Source organism: Delphinapterus leucas, chromosome 5 (genome assembly GCF_059928025.1).
Source record: "Delphinapterus leucas isolate spDelLeu-1000000601 "Yukka" chromosome 5, BTC_Dleu_Yukka2, whole genome shotgun sequence".
Lineage (NCBI taxonomy): Eukaryota > Metazoa > Chordata > Mammalia > Artiodactyla > Monodontidae > Delphinapterus > Delphinapterus leucas.
The window spans coordinates 4,545,348-4,565,333 of record NC_143133.1 but is presented as its reverse complement, the minus strand read 5'-3'; the positions used below and the strand labels follow the sequence as shown (position 1 = coordinate 4,565,333).

General features: G+C 41.9%; 1 protein-coding gene across 14 annotated transcripts in view; it reads left to right on the top strand.

Annotated features, from left to right (window-relative positions):
• The window catches only part of KIAA0232 (KIAA0232 ortholog), an 88,507-nt gene that overhangs the window by 42,342 nt on the left and 26,179 nt on the right, over positions 1-19,986 (top strand). For 13 of the 14 annotated variants that reach the window (XR_002642206.3, XR_016393183.1, XM_022554955.3 and 10 more), the window contains exon 3: positions 14,305-14,442. The exons of the other annotated variant lie outside the window; for it this stretch is intronic. Coding sequence is in view for 11 of the 13 variants with exons in the window: in XM_022554955.3 (XP_022410663.2) it covers positions 14,305-14,442 (138 nt within the window). In the remaining 2 variants the exon portion in view is untranslated. The remainder of the gene's footprint in view (positions 1-14,304; positions 14,443-19,986) is intronic. 14 annotated transcript variants of the gene reach the window in all.

Here is a 19,986-nt window from a genome sequence, read left to right as displayed (position 1 = left end):
CCGTCTTTTTAAAATTAGTCTCCTTGTTGTGTAGAGAACACTGCCGGCCATTTCCTGCCACATCTTGAAGCTAAGTGGTATTTTCCCTGCTTTTACTCACCTGGAAATATATGTTCGGAGGGGTTAGGTGACATGCCTAAGGCCGGGTGGTTAGTAATGAGTCAGGATTTAAACTCATGTCTGGCAGCCAAATCCCGTGCCCATTTGTTATGTCAGAGTTTTGTTTTTGTTGGCTTTTGTATGTAACAAATAATTGTTGAATGAATAACATTAAAACACTCTACTGTAAAGGCAAGTTTTAGAAACTACGTGGAGTTGGTTTACTGTTTGTTAATGCACTGTGGGCTTTAGAGGTGGGGAAAGATCACTTTGGCTTCTCAGCTCACAGTTGAACTATGAGTTGAGTGCCCATGGAGCAAAAGTGAGCGGCAGACAGCGGTGTGCTTTGCTAGGAGGCTCGGAGCATTAGCCTGGCTCCTGCAACTCTTAAAACAGACTGTGTGACATTATTCCAAAATATTTCATAGTCTTATTAAAAATGGCTGAAAGGAAAGCTATAGTAAAACTGTAATTTATAGGTGGGAGTTAACTTTTCTTGTCCTGAGGATCATGGTCAACAGCAAGTTCCCAATAACCTGTCATGAGTAGGAAGAATTATTTTAGGAAGGTGGAACTGCCTTTCACCACGTCATTCTTATACAACCCCAGGCAGTCTTAGTTTTCCTATGTAGCCAATTACGTTAAAACCACCATCCCGGAGTTTGTTAAGACGCTTCTTATGTCTTTATATTTTAACGTTCTCAGCATCATGAAAGCTTTGTTTGTCTGGTCCGCGATTATGACAGAAAACCCAGCTTGGTCTGTCTTTAACAGAAGTTGTGGTAAAACACAAGCCCATGTACATCATGTACCGCATGTGAGCCTCGAGCTGGAGCGCTCACTTCCAACACACGGCAACTCATTTAACCCTCACAGCCACCCTGCTGTCCCCATTCCACAGGTGGTGGTACTTAGACACAGTGGCTAAGTAACTTGCCCAACATCACACAGCTAGTAAACATTGGAGCATTTATTGGTTTTAAAGCTTGAAATGTCCATGGGGTAGGGCTGGCCTCGGCGGCAGCTTGAGGGGCCTTCAAAGAATCAATGCCTCATCTTGAAGTTTGCCTTCTCTGTTGCCATTGTTCTCGAGCTTCCCCTCTCCCCTCCTCACTGTAAGCCCAGACTCCCACCCTCGTCCATGCGCGACCGGTCCCTGACCCAGCTGCTAGGATGAGGGCACTTTGGTGCCTGGGCTACAAGCACTTGGAACCATGAGGACTAAGAATTGGAGAGGGTGGGCTCCCAAGGAAATCTGGGATGATGAGGGTGCTGACCCATCAAAAAGAAGCGCTCTCTAAATACCTGTGTACAAAGTCACGCTTTCTTATTATAAATTTAAATTTTAGTAAATATTCCCTGATTGTACGACATTCTAAGATTTGGGCCTCAAACAAACCACTTGCTAATGCTATCCACTCTCTTCATGATTTTGTTCTCTCTGCTACTTCTAGGACTTTTATCTTTGCAGACCTCCTCTGAAATTTCCTTTCATGATAGACCCTCAACCTGTGTGATTGCTTTAGATGTTCTTACGATGTTAGATTTTTTTTTAGGTCCCAAGGCTCCCAGGAACTTCATTAACTGTTGCAGATAGGGAGCAACTCTGGATTCTGTACAAGAATTAAACTTTTAATTGAGGTATAAAATGCATACAGAAAGGGTACAAACTAGTGAATTTTCACAAAGCTTGTATCTATGTAATTACTCCCAGAAAAATAAATAGAACATTCCATTGACACAGAAGCCGCCGCCACCCGTGCCCCACACAGTTTTAGAATTCCTCATGTGTCCAGAGGGGAATCCAGCAGACTGTGGCTTCTGTTTTCCACTCCTTCCTTTTTCTGGGATCCTGATGCCTACATCTCTAGTTTTTTCTCTCCAGCTCTGAGAGACCACCCCCAGCTCCACTGGTTTATTGCCTCTTAAAGGCTACCTTTTTCTCAGCCTTTTGTCCGGGGCCTGGAAGGGGTACATTTCCCAAGGGAGAAAGCAGCGTTAGCTGTCCCTCCCTGGAACGGTCCTTCCTGCTTTTCTCGAGGCCTGGGTGGCTCAATAGGTCACTAATGACTTAGCGCGGGCGTTGGGTGTTTGGTTTGGTTTGGTATGTTATCTGGCTTTTCTGGTTAGTCTGGGCAGGAGAGTTGATCTGCTGCCAGTTTTTTGGTTTTTTTGTTTGTTTTGTTTTTTTTAAGGCAGTTTTTTTAGAGCACTTTTAGATTCATAGTACAGTTGAGAGGAAAGTGTAGAGATCCCATATCCCCTGTGCCTCCACATATGCACAGCTTCTCGCACCATCAGCATCCCTTGCCAGAGTGGTACCTTTGTTACAATCAACAGACCTGCATTGACATCATTGTTACCTAAAGTCCATAGTTTACATGAGGGTTCACTCTTGGTGTTGTACATTCTGTGGGTTTGGACAAGTGTGTAATGACATGTGTCCACCATTATAGGATCAGACAGAGTAGCTGCACAGCCCTAAAAATCTGTTTGCTCTGTCTCGTCATCCCTCCCTCTCCACTAACCCCCGGTGACTGCTTTTTTTTTACTGCCTCCATAGTTTTATCTTTTCCATCATCAGGATCATACAGTACGCAGCTTTTTCAGATTGGCTTCTTTCACTTAGTGATATGCGTTTAAGGTTCCTCCGTGGCTTTCAGTGCCTTGCTGGCTCATCTCATTTTAGTGCCTAGTGACAGTCACTGTCTGGATGGACCACGGTTTATTTATCCCTTCACCTACTGAAGGACCTACTGGTTGCTTCCAGGTTTTGGCAATTCCCAATAAAATTGCTGTTAAGCATGCGTGTGCGGGTTTTTGTGTGGAAGTAAGTTTTCAGCTCCTTTGGGTGAATACCAAGGAAGCCTGATTGCTGGATGGAATGGTAAGGGTATGTTTAGTTTTGGAAGAGACTGCCACACTGCCTTCCGACGTGACTGCACCATTCTGCGTTCCCACCAGCAGTGAGCAAGAGTTACTGTTGCTCCACGTTCTCGCCAGCATTTGCTGTTGTCAGTGTTCCCGTTTTTGGCCATTCTAAAGGTGTGTAGTGGTATCTCACTGTTGTTTAATTTGCATTTGCCTGATGACATTATGTAGAGCATGTTTTCATATGCTTATTTGCCATCTGTATATCTCCTTTGATGAGGTGTCTGTTGAGGTCTTTGGCCTATCTTTTAATCAGGTTGTTTGTTTTCTTATTATTGAGTTTTAAGAGTTTTTTGTGAATTTGTGTAGCAGTTCTTGCAGATGTGTCTTTTGCAAACATTTCTCCCTGTCTGTGGCTTGTCTTCTAATTCTCTTGACATTGTTTTTCACAGAGCAGTTTATATTTTAATGAAATCCAACTTACCCATTTTCTCTTTCATGGATTGTCCACCAGTTACTTTTTAAAGAGGGTGTTCATTTGTTTTCTTGTTTAGTTTGGTGTTTATTTTGCTTATCTTCTCCTCAGTCTTTCTTTGACCACCGTATTTAAAAAGAAACCTTCCATTCTCAGTCCTCTTTTCTACTTAATTTTTCTTCATAACACTTGTTGCTACCTGGAATTGTATGATTATTTGTGGTATTTTATATTTATTTGTATGTCTCCTCTGCTGGAATATACAGTTCATGAAGTTAGGGACCTTGTCTGCCATGTTTTCTGCTGTATTCCCAGCCCTTAAAGCAATTCATGGGATGTAGAAGATGCTCAGAGATTTATTAAAGAAATGAATAGATGTGTGCTTCTTTCTCAGGCGTATGACTTGTGTGTGGAGGGGGAAACATGATGGAGGTGAGTGCAGATGTCATAGGTACACACTGGGGCCTGCCTGCCCTTCAGAGAAGTTACTGTAGCTTCTTCCCTCATCACCACCACCATCTTTCCCATTTTAAAATTTATTTTATTTATTTATTTTTGGCTGTGTTGGGTGTTCGCTGCTGTGTGTGGGCTTTGTCTAGTCGTGGCAAGCAGGAGCTACTCTTCGTTGCGGTGTGCGGGCCTCTCATTGCGGTGGCCTCTCTTGTTGCGGAGCACGGGCTCTAGGCACACGGGCTTCAGTAGTTGTGGCACGTGGGCTCAGTAGTTGTGGCTTGCGGGCTCTAGAGCGCAGGCTCAGTAGCTGTGGCTCATGGGCTTAGTTGCTCCGCCACATGTGGGATCTTCCTGGACCAGGGCTCAAACCCATGTCTGCTGCATTGGCAGGCGGATTCTTAACCACTGTGCCACCACGGAAGCCCTGTACATTTTGTCTGTATGATTTTGACTGCTCTTAAGTATCTCGTATCAGTGGAATCATACAGTGTTTGTCCTTTTGTGACTGGCTTATTTCACTGAGCACACTGTCTTCAGGGTTCATCCATGTTGTAGCAGGTCAGAATTTCCTTCCTTTTTAAGGCTGAATAATATTCCATCATATGGATATGCCACATTTTGCTTATCCATCCATCAGTGGACACTTGGGTTGCTTCCACATTTTAGCTACAATGCTGCTCGTGTTTAGTGAACAATGCTGCTATGAACACGAGTGTACAAATATCTCATCGAGACCCTGATTTCAGCTTTGGGGGGTATATATCTAGAAGTGGAATCGCTGGATCATGCGATAATTCTGTTTTTAATCTTTTGAGGAAGTGACACTAGCTCCACCATTTTACATTCCCACCAGTAGTGCACAGGGTTCCATTTCTACATATCCTCACCAACATTTGTTATTTCCTGTTTGTTTGTTTGTTTTTACATAGTAGCTATTTTAATTGGTGTGAGGGGTACCTCATTGTAGTTTTTTTTTTTTTTTTTTTTTTCCCACGGTACGTGGCCCTCTCACTCTTGTGGCCTCTCCCGTTGCGGAGCACAGGTTCCGGACGCGCAGGCTCAGCGGCCATGGCTCACGGGCCCAGCCGCTCTGCGGCATGTGGGATCTTCCTGGACCGGGGCACGAACCCGCGTCCCCTGCATCGGCAGGCGGACTCTCAACCACTGCGCCGCCAGGGAAACCCCCTCATTGTAGTTTTGATGTACATTTTCCCTGATGATTAATGTTGTTGAGCATCTTTTCTTGTGTTTATTGTCTGTTTGCATATCTTCTTTGGAGACTTTCAAGTCCTTTTCCCATTTTTGAATCTGGTTGTTTTGTTGTTGTTGAGTTTAGAAGTTCTCTATAGGTTCTGGATATTAACCCCTTATCAGATACATGATTTGCAAATATTTCCGGGGTTTGCATTTTCACTGTGTTCATCGTGTCTTTCAGTGCATGAAATTTAAAATTTTTCATGGAGCCCAGTTTGTCTATTTTTTATTTTGTTACCTGTGTCTTTGGTGTCACATCCAAGAAATCTTTGCCAAATCCAATGCTGAGAAGCTTTGCCCTATGTTTCTTCCAAGAGTTTTATAGTTTTAGCTTTTACGCATAGGTCTTTGATCCATTTTGAGTTAACTTTTATATTTGGTATGTGGTAAGACTCAAATTCCATTCTTCTGCATGTGGGTGTCTAGTTTTCCCAGCACCGTTTGTTGAAGAGACTGTCCTTTCCTCATTGAATGCTCTTGACACACTTGTTGAAGATAATTTGAGCATATATGTGAGGGTCTATTACTGGGCTGTCTGTTCTAGTCATTGGTCTATATGCCTATCTTTATGCCAGTACCTCACTGTCTTGACTTTTGTAGCTTTGTTGCAGTTTCTTTTAAATCCCTAATTAATTGTATCTTCTACCTTAGAGTCCATCATTCTAGAAATGTAGCTGGGTTATTGCACTTTCTGGTTTTGCCCACAGGTTAAATAAGAATAATCCTTGTACTGATTGCTAGTTGAGTTGGATCATTTCTGTATTCAACAAAACTTGTTCTTTCAGCCCACTTGTAACCTACTTTACAGTATATCCCCATTAGTGTAGCATTTCACTGCTTGGAAAAGCTAACATTTGCAGTGTTTTCCTTTAACAATAACAGTGGACCCATCCTGGGTTCCTCAGGTGTCTTGCTGCATGTACTGTATTTCAACAATCATTCACTCAATAGACATTAATTTAAATTAACTTTACACATAAGGAGTGTGAAAAAAAATTGAGAGTAGGAGTTAGTACTAATGGTGGGTGCACAAGTTCATGTCCACAGACTCCCTCAGATACATAGTGAAAGGGGTGGGGGGGGTTTGGTAAAATCTTTTCATGGAATAGAGAAGATGTTTTGAATATCAGCACTGCATTTAATGCCTGGGTTTTTACTCACCACATGAATGGCCATGACGTGCTTGCTAGACACCTGCAAGCACCGGGACTGCAGAGGTGACTGGGGGGGTGGGCTCTGGGAGACGGCCATCAGGTTCGGGTCTGTGATGTGCTCTGGCTGTGCACAGTCCGGGACGTGGGCCTGGGGGGCAGCGGCGGCGGGAACCACAGGCAAGATCACGGTTGAACAGCCTTGAAGGAAGAAGAAAAGGCGGGTGCGTGCGAGGTCACAGGAGCAGGAAGGGGCCTGATACTGGGAGGCCAGAGGAGGATAGGGAGGGAGAGGGAGGAGATTAGACCGAGAGAGCCGAGCAGGAAGCTGATTCCAAAGAACCTGATGTGCTCTGCTGGAGGATTTGTATTTTAGTCCCGGAGACAAAAAGACCCATTGCTATATTTAGTCAGCAGTACCAAATGGCAAGCATGGTAATGGGTGATCGGGTTGGGCAACTGAAAACAGGGAGGCCAATGAGGAACTTGTTGGCTGAAGACCTAGTAGGAAAAAAAAAGGATGCACTTAACCTGAAGTTCTCATTTAATTGGTGCTATTCATTTTTTAGAGGCAGTTTACAGTTCCTTTGAGCAGTGAGAAGTGAATTTATTACTGAGGCCTTTCCTCAGATTCTAGCTATATCTTTCATTCACAAGCAACCAAAAATTTGGTGTAAATCGCCTTAATTGGAAAAAAAGAAAGTCTCGTACAGCTGCAAGTCCAGAATGAGGACTGGCCCTGCCTGGCTCAGCTCAGAGCTCACAGTGTCAATAGGGCGTCCGCCTGCCTCCCAGCACCAGCTTGGTTTTGCAGCCACTGCTGGGGACTGGAGGGCAAATGACAATGAGCACGTTTCCAGCATCCTGCTCTCACACTGTGCAGAGGGTGTGTTCCCTGCATTCCCAGCAGAAATCTTGTGTGGAGGGTCCATTTTCAAGTGCTCGTTTCTGATTGGTCACATGCCTCTCTCTGAGCCAGTCTTTGTGGCCAGAGGGATTAAGGCCCACAGATGGGAGTGGCATTAGTCCCATTCAGACTCTTGGTGGTTTGGTTTTTCAGGACTCTTGTTAATGGGAAGCTGTGGGAGGCGGGTGCCCCGCAGCGAACAACAGTCGTTGATCCCAGCTGCATTTCACAATGCCGTGCTCTTTTCCTTCCTCCAGTTCTCAGTTTCCTTTCTGATAGAAGACGGCAAGACAAAGTCAATCAAAACTCTAGCCTTATGTTACCTCACAGTAGTGTCTAGAAAAGCGCCTGACAGTAGATTCTCGGCCTGAGAAGTCCTTTAGCCACATCTTCTTTTGGTGCTTAATAATTGTGCTCTGTCTTTAAGATTGTGACTTTGAAGAATCATACTTGATTTGCTGAGTTTACCTAGTAAATATTTGACACATGCATAATATTATATGTTTATGTCTAAGTGGACTTTTAATTAGTATAGCACAGAAAATATAGCAAGTAAAATAGAAATATCTTGAGCTTTTTTATACTGTGTTCTTTTAAGGTCTAATTATTAGTTCAATGCTAATGGTTAATGAATAAGTCATAACACATTCACACAGTACATGAAGGCAGAAAAAAATAGAATAAGGGAGCTCTCAAATACAGTAAGTGGCAAGAGCAGGATGCATAAAAATATATCTAGTATACTAGTGTTGGTATAGCTTTTGCTATAGACTTGATGGTGTTTCTTAATGGATTCAGCCTAAAATTGCAAGGCAAAGTAGCACATATAAGCAAAATTTGTAATGTGGTAAAGTCATTCTAACAGCTAACATTGTTTGAATCACAAATAATGTCAAGTTGCTTTATGCATTTTCATTATGTCAGAAGTTAAAACAAGAAGCAAAATCTCCATTCCCACACAAATTTGCACTGGATATGTTGTCCAAGGTCAAACTACAGTTCTAGCAGCATTTTTCACACCTTGACACAGTGCAAAGGAAATGTCTGCATCTCAGAATCTGTTTAACTTCAGTGAGAAGCTCCCACCTAACTTCCACTTGGGAGTGATTGATCTGCAATATGATGACATGCTAAAAGGCACGTATCGGGCTTCCCTGGTGGCGCAGTGGTTGAGAGTCCCCCTGCCGATGCAGGGGACACGGGTTCGTACCCCGGTCCGGGAAGATCCCACATGCCGCAGAGCGGCTGGGCCCGTGAGCCGTGGCCACTGAGCCTGCGCGTCCGGAGCCTGTGCTCTGCAGCGGGAGAGGCCACAACAGTGAGAGGCCCGCGTACCACAAAAAAAAAAAAAAAAAAAAAAATGTACGTATCAAGGGAAGAAGCTAACAGAATTTTATAAATTCCTTCTAAGCAATTAATCTGTTCCGTTGAACCCATGCCTGTGGATTAATATCAGTAAAGACATTTTCAAAGATAAAATACGTAAAATCTTAAAAATCAGCATTAACAGGGTAGTTAGGTAAGAACCAAAAAAGACATCTAGATTGGAAAGGAAGAACGAAAACTATCTCTATTGACATACTGACGTGGTGTTGTGTATAGAAAATCCTAAGGAATGAAATTAAGAAAATTCCATTTACAATAGTATGAAAAAGAATAAGATATGTAGGAATAAATTTAACAAAAGAAGTGTAAGACTTGCACACTAAAAATTGTAAAACATCACTGACAGAAATCAAAGAGATCTAATAAATGGAAAGACATCCCATGTTCATGATCAGAAGACTTAATATTGTTAACATAGCAGGGCTCCCCAAACTGATGTGCAGATTCAAGGCAATCCCTATCAGAATCCCAGCTACCTTTGTTGCAGAAATTGGCAACTGATCCTAAAATTCATACGGAAATGGAAGGGACCCAGAATAGCCAAAAGAATTTGAAAAAAGAAGAACAAAGTTGGAGGACTAACACTTCCCAGTTTTAAAACTTATTGCAAGGCTCCTGTAAGCAAGATGGTTTGATCCTGGCATACATATGGCTGGCCGTATGTAATGGAACTGAGAATTCAGAAATAAACCTTTGTAGTTTCCAGCAAGACCATTCAATGGGGGAAAGAATGGTCTTCAACAAAAGGTGCTGGGACAACAGGATAACCACGTGTAAAAGGATGAAGTTGGACTCCTGTCTCATATCACATACAAATATTAACTCAAAATGGATTATAGACCTAAATATAAGAGCTAAAAGTATAAAACGTAGGAGAAGACATAAGAGTAAATCTTCATGACTTGTATTAGGCAGTGGTTTCTTAGATACCAAAGCATAAGCAGCCAAAGAAGATATCAATGTATTAACTTCCTCACAGTGAAAAACTTTTATACTTCAAAGGATATCATCAAGAAAGTGAAAAGACAACCCATAGAATTAGATAAAATAGGGACTTCCCTGGTGGTCTAGTGGTAAAAAATCCGCCTTCCATTGCAGGGGACTCGGGTTCGATCCCTGGTCAGGGAACTAAGATCCCACATGCCGTGAGGCAACTAAGCCTGCGCGCGTCTAGAGAGCCCGCCTGCCGCACACTACAGAGCGTGCCACAACTAGAGAGAGAAAACCCACACGCCACAACTAGAAAGAAGCCCACGCCGTGACAAAAGATCCTGCATGCCTCAGCGAAGATCCCACGTACCACAACTAAGACCCGACGCAGCCAAAATAATAATAAAGAAAATAAAATGAACATTAAAAAAACGAATTAGATAAAATATTTGTAAGTCATTTATATCTGATAAGGGATGTGTATTCAGAATAGATGATTTAAAAATGGGCAAAAGATTTGAATAGACATTTGTCCAAAGAAGATATGCAAATGGCCAATAAGCGCCTTAAAAGATGCTTAACTTCATTGGTCATTAGGGAAAATGATGAGATACCACTTCATCCTCACTAGGATGGCTAAAATAAAAAACACAGACAATAACAAATGTTGGTGAGGATGTAGAGAAATTAGAATCCTCATATACTTCTGGTGTGATTGTAAAATGGCATAGCTGCTTTGAAGAATAGTCTGGCAGCTCTTCAAAAGGTTGAATATAGAGTTACCATGTGACCCAGCAATTCCACTTCTAGGTATATCCCCAACAAGATTGAAAATATGTGTGCATACAAAAACTTGTATATGAATGTTCACAGCAGTATCATTCACAATAACCGAAAGGTGAGAACGATCCAGATATCCGTCAGTGGATGAATGGATAAACAAAGTGTGGTACATCCATGCAGTGAAATATTATTTAGTCATAAAAGGGAATGAAGTACTGATACATGCCACAACACGGATGAGCCTTTAAAACGTTACACCAAACAAAAGAAGCCAGGCAGGAAAGGATATGGGTTGTATAATTCTATTTATATGAAATGTCTAGCATAGGAAAATCTATAGAGACAACAGATTAGTAGTTACCAGTGACTTGGGAGAGAGAGGAATGGGAAGTAACTGCTAGTGGGTACAGGGCTTCTTTTTGGGGTGATGAAAAATGTTTCAAAATAAGGTAATGGCGGGACTTCCCTGGTAGCGCAGTGGTTAAGAATCCGCCTGCCAATGCAGGGGACACGGGTTCAATCTCTAGTCTGGGAAGATCCCACATGCCACGGAGCAACTAGGCCTGTGCGCCACAACTACTGAGCCTGCGCTCTAGAGCCCGTGAGCCACGACTACTGAGCCTGCGAGCCACAACTACTGAGGCCCACATGCCTAGAGCCCGAACTCTGAAACAAGAGAAGCCACCGCAATGAGAAGCCCACGCACCGCAATGAAGAGTAGCCCCCGCTCACCACAACTAGAGAAAGCCTGCGTGCGGCAACAAAGACCCAACGCAGCCAAAAATAAATAAATAAATAAATTTAAAAGAAAATAAGATAATGGTATTGTTGCATAACCCTGTGAATTATACTAAAAACCACTGAATTGTATATTTAAAAAGCAAATTTTATGGTATGTGACAAACAAAGCGAGTGCCAGACACGTGTTCTAGGTGAAGAGCTACAGGAACTCTTCTGATTTCTCGATTCTTGACTTACGAGTATTCCATTAAAAAAAAAAAAAAAAAACTTTCGACTGTTAAAGGAGTATGACCTAGTTACAAGAAAAGTTATAGATTCCTGTTCCTGCTCACCAAGAGACAAGCTCCTTGGTGGCCTCTTAGTACATTTCTCTCAGACATTTTAATGCACATTAATAGGTGTGCATGTGTATTTTAACCAAAAATGAGATCATACTGTTGTATAAACTACTTCTCTTATATATATTGTGAGTAGCTTCCCATGTCAGTAAATACACTTCATAATCTCTTTAATGGCTGTAATATCTAATTGCCTGGATGAATTATAACTTATTAACCAAGTCCTCCTTATTTGACATTTAAGTTTTTTCTACATGTTTGCACTTATTGACAGCTATATGATCAACATCACTGTAGCTAAATCTATGCACACTTTGGTGATTTTTTTTCCTTAGGCTAAATTCCCGGAAGTAGAATTATTGATCAAAAATACATATGCATGTTTAAGATATTTGATATGTATTGTCAAACTGCCCTCAAGAAGGACTGTGTGTCCATGTGAATTTTGAGAGTCCCTTCTGCCTGTATAATAAAACTTTATTTGGACCTTTGAATGTGTTATTAACCCTGCTGAGCTTTAATATAGCTGCAGTAGTGGACTTCCACTAGTGGACCACCAGTGGACTTACCTGGTGGTCCAGTGGGTAGGACTCCATGCTCCCAACATGGGGGGCCCAGGTTCAATCCCTGGTTAGGGAACTAGATCCTGCATGCCACAACTAAAAGATCTCGCATGCCGTAACTAAGACCTGGTACAGCCAAAATAAATAAATAAATAAATATTAAAAACATATATATATATATATATATATATATATATATAGCTTCAGTAGAGAAACATGTTTATAATGCTGAGTAAAGAGAAAGCCAGTCTCAGCAACTCAAACAGAAAGGAGTCCTGTTTTCAGTAATTACACAGAACTTTTCTACCTTCTTTGTTTTATACGCTGTGAATAGAGGAAAATTATAACATTTTCCTCTGTCTTCAGAAGCTTCAAATCTACATTGTTATGGTTCTGTTTCTGCTCCTGTGAAAGGACAAGCTCTATCTCCAGAAGATATCACTGATAAGGAATGTCAGGTTTCAGGTGTTGTCCAGTCAAACACATTAGATAAATGGAAATATACTGAGAGTTCTTACTTGGCCATCAAGCACATTTTCCCTTGGCAAATGGAATTGACACCACTCAGCCAGCAAATATGTTTTTCGGGTTCACGAGATCTGCAAACATGCCCAAGAAATTAAGTAAAAAGTATGTTAATCATGATGAGTATAGAGGGGAGGGGTCCTCCCACTCTTATCTGGTGGCATGAAAGTAATTTTATGTATTTGATCACAGTAAAGATTGGCTACACAGTTGATGGTGTATGATTTGATCCAAGAGATCTTTTGAATTTATTATTATTGTGCTTTTCCTTTCTTCCATCTCATTCATTAATTCATATCTATTTCCTGAGGGCCCACTGTAGGCCAAATATTCTTCTAAGGAGTTTTCTTAATTTTGCCTTTGTCTTTCTTTCTAATCTTTTTTCCCCATCTTGTCTGTCCACTGGTTTTAACAATAATTTACCAAATGAAGGGCAAAATGAAGTGGCAAAGCAATTAAAAATACTCAAGTCCCAGTTTAGGGAGGTAAAGTAAACCTACATCTTGGAATATTGTATTACCAAAGAATTTGTAGTAACATGGGGGTAATGTTTACAATATAAGTTAAGTACAAAATTGTACAAATAGTGTGAATTCAATCATGTGTGTTTTTGTTTTTTGTTTTTGCGGTACGCGGGCCTCTCACTGTTGTGGCCTCTCCCGTTGCGGAGCACAGGCTCCGGACGAGCAGGCCCAGTGGCCATGGCTCACGGGCCCAGCCGCTCCGCGGCATGTGGGATCTTCCCGGACCGGGGTACGAACCCGTGTCCCCTGCGTCGGCAGGTGGACTCCTAACCACTGCGCCACCAGGGAAGCCCCAATCATGTGTTTTTTTAAAGCATGTGAAAAAGACCAAATGAAGCAGACCAAATTGTTATAATTTTCACTGGGTGGTAGGATTGTGGATGATTTGCTTTCTTCCTGCTTTTCCAGTTTTCCTTAGTTTTTATAACAGGCATATATAATCAAGGGGAAAATAAGCTTAAAATACATAAAATATTTTATATCTGTTGTTTTTCAGACTGCAAGATATAGGAATGAACCATTCACCTGTTAAATGTTAAAATCTGCTAGTAAGGGACTTACTTCCCTGGCGGTCCAGTGGTTAGGACTTTGCCCTTCAACTGCACGGGGCACGGATTCAATTCCTGGTCTGGGAGCTAGGATCCTGTATGCCGTGTGGCGCGGCGGGGAAGAAAAGAAAATCTGCTGGTAACATGAGCAGTCATTATTGACGAGTGGGAAGTACAGAAAAGAGGACATTTAATTGTGTGTATAGTTTAGAATTTATACTGAAATTTAAATGATAACACTTGAATTTACATGTGAATGAGTTTATTAGCATTTTCTATAAATATAAATGGATCAGATTTATTGAGATCATAAATCCTAAATAATAATTACTTCAGTAACAGATATCGAAATAATGGATTAGGACTTCCCTGGTGGCGCAGTGGTTGAGAGTCCGCCTGTCGATGCAGGGGACACAGGTTCGTGCCCCGGTCCGGGAAGATCCCACATGCCGCGGAGCGGCTGGGCCCGTGAGCCATGGCCTCGGAACCTGCGCGTCCGGAGCCTGTGCTCCGCAACGGGAGAGGCCACGATAGTGAGAGGCCCGCGTACCGCAAAAAAAAAAAACCAACAAAAATGGATTATTCTGAAGTGCTCTGATTGACAGTGTCCTATGGTCTCTTAATTTATTAGTGTGTACCAATTTGTGAATGAAAATAATTTGGTAGGGGAATATATGTGTAAGTATGTGGGAAATAATAGTGTTTGAAACTTGTTATTCAGCGTTGATCATTGAAACTCGTCCATTCTTACTTTAGGAGAATGACATCTTCCTGGGCTGGGAAAAAGGAGCTTATAAGAAATGGGGAAAGAGTAAGAAAAAGTGCTCAGATCTAACTTTAGAAGAAATGAAAAAACAGGCTGCTGTCCAGTGTCTTCGATCTGCTTCTGATGAAGTAAGTTTACATTTGATTTCTAATGCTTAGGGGAGAAAAAAAGGCGGTGTGTCTTAAAAGTTTACCGATAATACATCTTAACCAAAAAAACCTTAGAAAAGTAAAGTACTCACTATCTCACCACTGTTACGTAAACATTGCCATGTTTTCCTTTATAGTATTTTTCTATATATATTGAGTTTTATATAATATATTCTTTTTTATGTACTATTGTAATTGGAGAATACATAAATTTTTATATATATTTCTCCCCGTTTAACATGTATTTCATTTTGTTATTATTGATACATTATCTTTATTCTTTTTAGTGGCTAAGTTACGTTTCATCAAATAATATTCCAGTAGCCGCCTAATATATTCTTTATTACTGGATATTTAGATTGCTCTTGGTTTTTTGTTATGCTCTCCAGAATATTTTCATGCGTGGCTTTTTCCATGGTATATATGTATATATTTTGGATACATTGCTAGAAGTGGGAAAACAGTTCTAACATTTAAGAACACTATGTTTGCTTGATTCATAATTTTTTGTTTGTTTTTAAGGAAAATAATATAAGATTGTTATAGTGACCTTTTAACGTTTCATGTAAAATATTTCTTATGTCCTTCAGCATCCTGAACTAACGCCATAGTTTTAGAGCATAATCGCTATTTAAATTAATACTCTGATTCTTTGTTGCTCACTATAAGATAAAATCTCTGCGATCATAACTGCTTGGAAAACTATTTTGCTTTTACCATGCTATTTGAGATAGTGTGCTTTAAGCACCTTTACAGTTCAAAGTTAAATTGAGAAGATTCATACAAGGTGTGGAGAGAAGCTTCCGACCTGCAGAAACTTCCTTCCTAAATTAAGTTATCAAGCGGTCTGATGTTGGGGGTAACCAGCTTTGCTGCATTTGATAATCTGCAGAAGTTCTGCTTTGTCTCCCACCTACCACACATGGCCGTGAAAGCTTGTTCAGTGCCTCCCAGCTGTGTGTTCTCATGCTGCTCAGAGTCGGCTGTGGGAGCCCGACTCCCTGGCCTGTGCCCATGGTACCGGCTGCCTCCCCTCACATCCTAAATGCAGTTGTGCATTTCTGTCTTCCCTTCACGACTGTGCTCCTTGGACGCCAGGACTGTGAGTTCCCCATCTTTGCATCTCCTGGTGCCTAGCAGAGTGAGTGCCTGTCGTGTAGAAGGTACTGCATTTCTCTTGAATTAGTTGAACCTCAGTTTCCAAAGCGTCTTCCACTTTCATCCAGTCCTTCTTTTTCCCCTTCCCACTGTTTTCCTCTCCCTCACCTCTTGGATTTTTTTTTTAACTTCTGATTTCTTGAAGCTGCTGCCTCATAGACTATGGGATAGGAATTTGGAAGTTACCACTCATGTGGTTATCTTAGGTACCTTTTTGTTACAAAGAGAAGGAACATAATTAACCTAGTTTAGGAGAAAATGGAAATATGCATAAAGGTTACAGGGATATCTCACTGAAACCCAGTGCTGGAAATGCAGCAGCCTGGGGAGTGACCTGAACTGGGAACCAAATGATTGGCAGCCGAAGTCATTTTCTCTAATGACCCACAGTCTCTCATTTGCTTCTCTCTGTGCTTCTGGGTCATTCCCTCTCTACCTGAAGTCTGGCTTTCTCTGCTTCGGCACACGCATGGTGAAAAAATGACCATTCTAGCCCCAGCCCAGCATGACTGCTGATGTCTGGTACCCAGCCCCATTCAGTTGAGGGAGAATCTGATTTGCCAGGCTTGGGCCAGTTGTCCATCTGTGCTTTGATAAGCTGTGGCGAGGGGACAGAGTTGCCTGCAGGTCCACTCCTTCAACAGGGGCTGAGTGATGGGCAGTCCTCAGAGAAAAGGGGGTGGTTGGACAGTTACCCAAAAGGTGTTTTCTGTGTGACACTGAAGGGGGTAATAGATTGGTAAAGGATTTCAGAGCTTTTAAAGGAATTGAAAATGGAGATGGTTTTTAAAAGTGAGAGGTTAGTTCAGGTAAATTCTTTGAGCAAAATCCAAAAAAGCTACTGCTGAGTCATGGTGGGGAGGAAAATATTAGTAGGGAGTTTCAATCTGGGAAAGGATCTTATTTCTGCTTTGGACCAAAGTTGCTGAGAAATGACTCTAGCCTTCGACTCATGGTGAAGTGGACTGAAAAACAAGGACAGCTGAAATCAGCTGTGGGCAAAGGGGGAGCACAGGCACCTTGTTGTGTGCAGTGCAAGACCCTTCTCCTCTGACAGCTTTTTGAGTGTGTGTAATTCATCCTAGCTGAGCATGATGTGTGCCAACAAAGAACTGGTGTCAGGTAGAAACAGTGCAGGGGAAGAGAGTGGCTTGCACAGATCTTTGATTCTTTAAGTTGTTGCTTTAGAAAATGCTTTCCTTTGCCTGGCTGTCAAAGGCGGGATATTTGTTTTCAAACCCAATGAAGCATATTTGTCCTAACTCTTTCCTTCTCATTTTATTAAAAATTGTTGCGTTGTTTTTCCTAATAAGGATTGTTTTTTTAATCTTACCAAATTAAAGTTGGCTGAGGAAGTGAATGTGCCAGTCGTACACCAGGAGCTCAGCCGAGTGCTTGGGGACAGAATGAAAAGGAAGTAGGAAGTCCTCAAGCCCCGGAGCCCTGTCCCGAGCCGCCTGCTGTGTGTGCATCAGTGCACAGCCCCCTTAGGACAGCTCACCTGGCTCTTGGGAGCCAATGGAAAGAAGTTGAAAAGAACCCTCTCTAACTATGGCCTGTAACAATGGAAAGGATTCACCGTGGTCACTTATGAACTGTAGGCTGGCTTTTTTTTCCCTAGAATCTGCCTGGTGGCTTCAGTGAAAAGAAGAGAGCAAAGAAGGCCTTATGTAGGAAATTATAATGCAGAGTTCTATTTTATCTTATATTTTTGCCACAGTGAATGTTTGCACGTGGGTGTGTTGTTCATTCCCTAAATACTGAGGATGGTAATGTTCGCGATTCTGTGCTTTGCTTTCCCACCCAGTTCTAATGCCAACTTAGACCCCTTCTTCGTGCAGCTCTGTGTAGTCACTACTAACTAATCAGAGTCAAAAGCCACTAACAAGTTTACAGTCTAATTGCTTAAAATGTTAATGACATAATCACAAGACAGTAACATAGGTGATGCGATCACTCTATTAGGTAGGTAGGTAGAGGTGATGTTTTGAGTTACATGTGAGATGAATTCTTTTCTCATTACTTTCGTGTGTGCATGTGTGACTGTTACAGCTACAGTGTTAGCTGTTTCTGTAAAAGCATCCAGAGTTATCAGACTCTTCGCTCGCCATGGTTTAAATAGAATGGTAGACTTCTCTGACTGCAGTTTTACATCCCTGTGGTGGGACGCTGTGCCTCCGCTTAATCCTTGCATCAAGTTGTACCCACATTTCAGCGCGTCTCTGAACCCGCTCAGCCCAATATTTATCTGAGAAACGTCACCAAAACCATAAGGAAACTCAGTTATGTCCAAATTTAATTTTATACATTGATGGTAGTTTGGCAACACCCGTGAACATCTGTGAGCCATTGTTTATTCCTGTTGGGGACCATGACCTTTAATGGGCTTTGTTGTTTGTTAAGTCCCAGCTGAAACTGCCTTTGCTAATACTCTTCGTTTACACGTGCAAATAAAATGGAATTCTTTGGTACTCACTTTTTTATTTTTTCGGTATGCGGGCCTCTCACTGTTGTGGCCTCTCCTGTTGCGGAGCACAGGCTCTGGACGCGCAGGCTCAGCGGCCATGGCTCACAGGCTCAGCCGCTCCGCAGCATGTGGGATCTTCCCGGACCGGGGCACGAACCCATGTCCCCTGCATCGGCAGGTGGACTCTCAACCACTGCGCCACCAGGGAAGCCCTGGTACTCATTTTTTTGCTATAACATTTTGCATTTGATTTGAGTGTAGTTAGTAATGGGGTCTGTAAATAAGAACGGTGCTGTGACTCAGCGATAGGCCACTCAGACCTCCCCCAGGTGGGCATTTTATAGTTACGTGATGTTATTCTAAGCTGTTCTGTTTCTCTTACCAGTGGACATGGCAGATGCCTGATGTGGTTACATATATCCACACCTCCCTTTCTCCCTTTTATTTATTTATTTTTTGTTTATTTATTTTTTTAACATCTTTATTGGGGTATAATTGCTTTACAATGGTGTGTTAGTTTCTGCTTTATAACAAAGTGAATCAGTTATACATATACATATGTTCCCATATGTCTTCCCTCTTCTCCCTTTTAAAAACATAAAAAGTGGAACTGTGCCGACTGTTGTTTTTTGAATCCTCAAGTTTACTTGGTTCTGTTTTCTCTTTCCCCAGAGCTGGAGCTTTTCATATTGTTTTGTTTTTGTTTTTAATAATTAGTTATATTTCTGTTTTATTTTTATTGAGCTACTTAAAACTGAATCAGGGCTAGTATTTCATCTCCCATTTTGGGAATGGTTAGGATATTAGAAGCTCAACAAGGCCCTGTTTGGGGAATAAAGTTAGGATGCAATGATAACTTATTTCAATTAAGTTAGTCTTGAAAGTAACAGCACTGCGACTTAACCCTGGGTAACTGATTTGCTCTGTGGTTATTCAGCGTCTTGTAGAGGATTTATGTCCTCAGTACAGTGAAATCTTATTGCAACTGCTCATATTTTTACATTCAGCTAAGTTCACCAGTAAAATTCTTTTTGCCAGTAAAAGTACGTAGTACATCTCAATATTTTGCGTATGTTTTGTTTATATGCTGTACAGGGTTGTATATAAAATACATGTAAAGTCATTTATGGCAATTTACTTTCAAGGTTAATTTTGACCATATACATTGTTTCTTTGCATGCTGACGTTTGAACTTATCCATTCTGGATAATGAGCATCAAGACAATGGTAACTAACGTTTACTGAGCCCTTAGATGTGTGCAGTGCCCGTCTGGGTGCGCTCTCCACATTGTAAGAGGTGACGCTGTGCTCCCTCTACAGGCCAGACCCCTGAGAAGCCAGTGGTTATTAAAGCCAAGAATGTTCACAATTGCTGTGTTGTCACAGCCAACCCTGCCTGAGGAAGCCTAGGCCTTATCTCCTTGGGCATAGAAAGAGCTGGGTATTCAGGGAAGCCTGTAGGCCGTTATGAGGACTTTGGCTTTTCCTCTGAGAAGCCTCGAAAGTTGGAGAGTTTGGAGCAGAGGGGTGATGTAACTTGACTTAAATGCTGATAAGGTGCTGCTGGCTGCTGCATTTAAGAGTAGATGGGTTGGGGCGAGGCAGGGTAGATGGAGGGGCAGAGGCAGATGCAGAGAATGCAGGTAAGGAGCTATTACCTTATTAGTCCAGCAGGCCGATGAGGGCGAGACCTTGTTTCTAAATGTATTTTGAAGGTAGAGCTGACAAGACTGGATGTAGGGTGGAGGAAGAGGGCAGAGGCAGAGAAGGTAGCCAAGGTTTTGGGGCTGAGCAACTGCAAGAAAGGAATCTTCATTTACTGAGGAAAAGGAAATTGGGAAGAAGCACTAATTTGTGGGTGGATGGGTGTGAGATGCCTGTGAGAGAGGCCGGTGGAG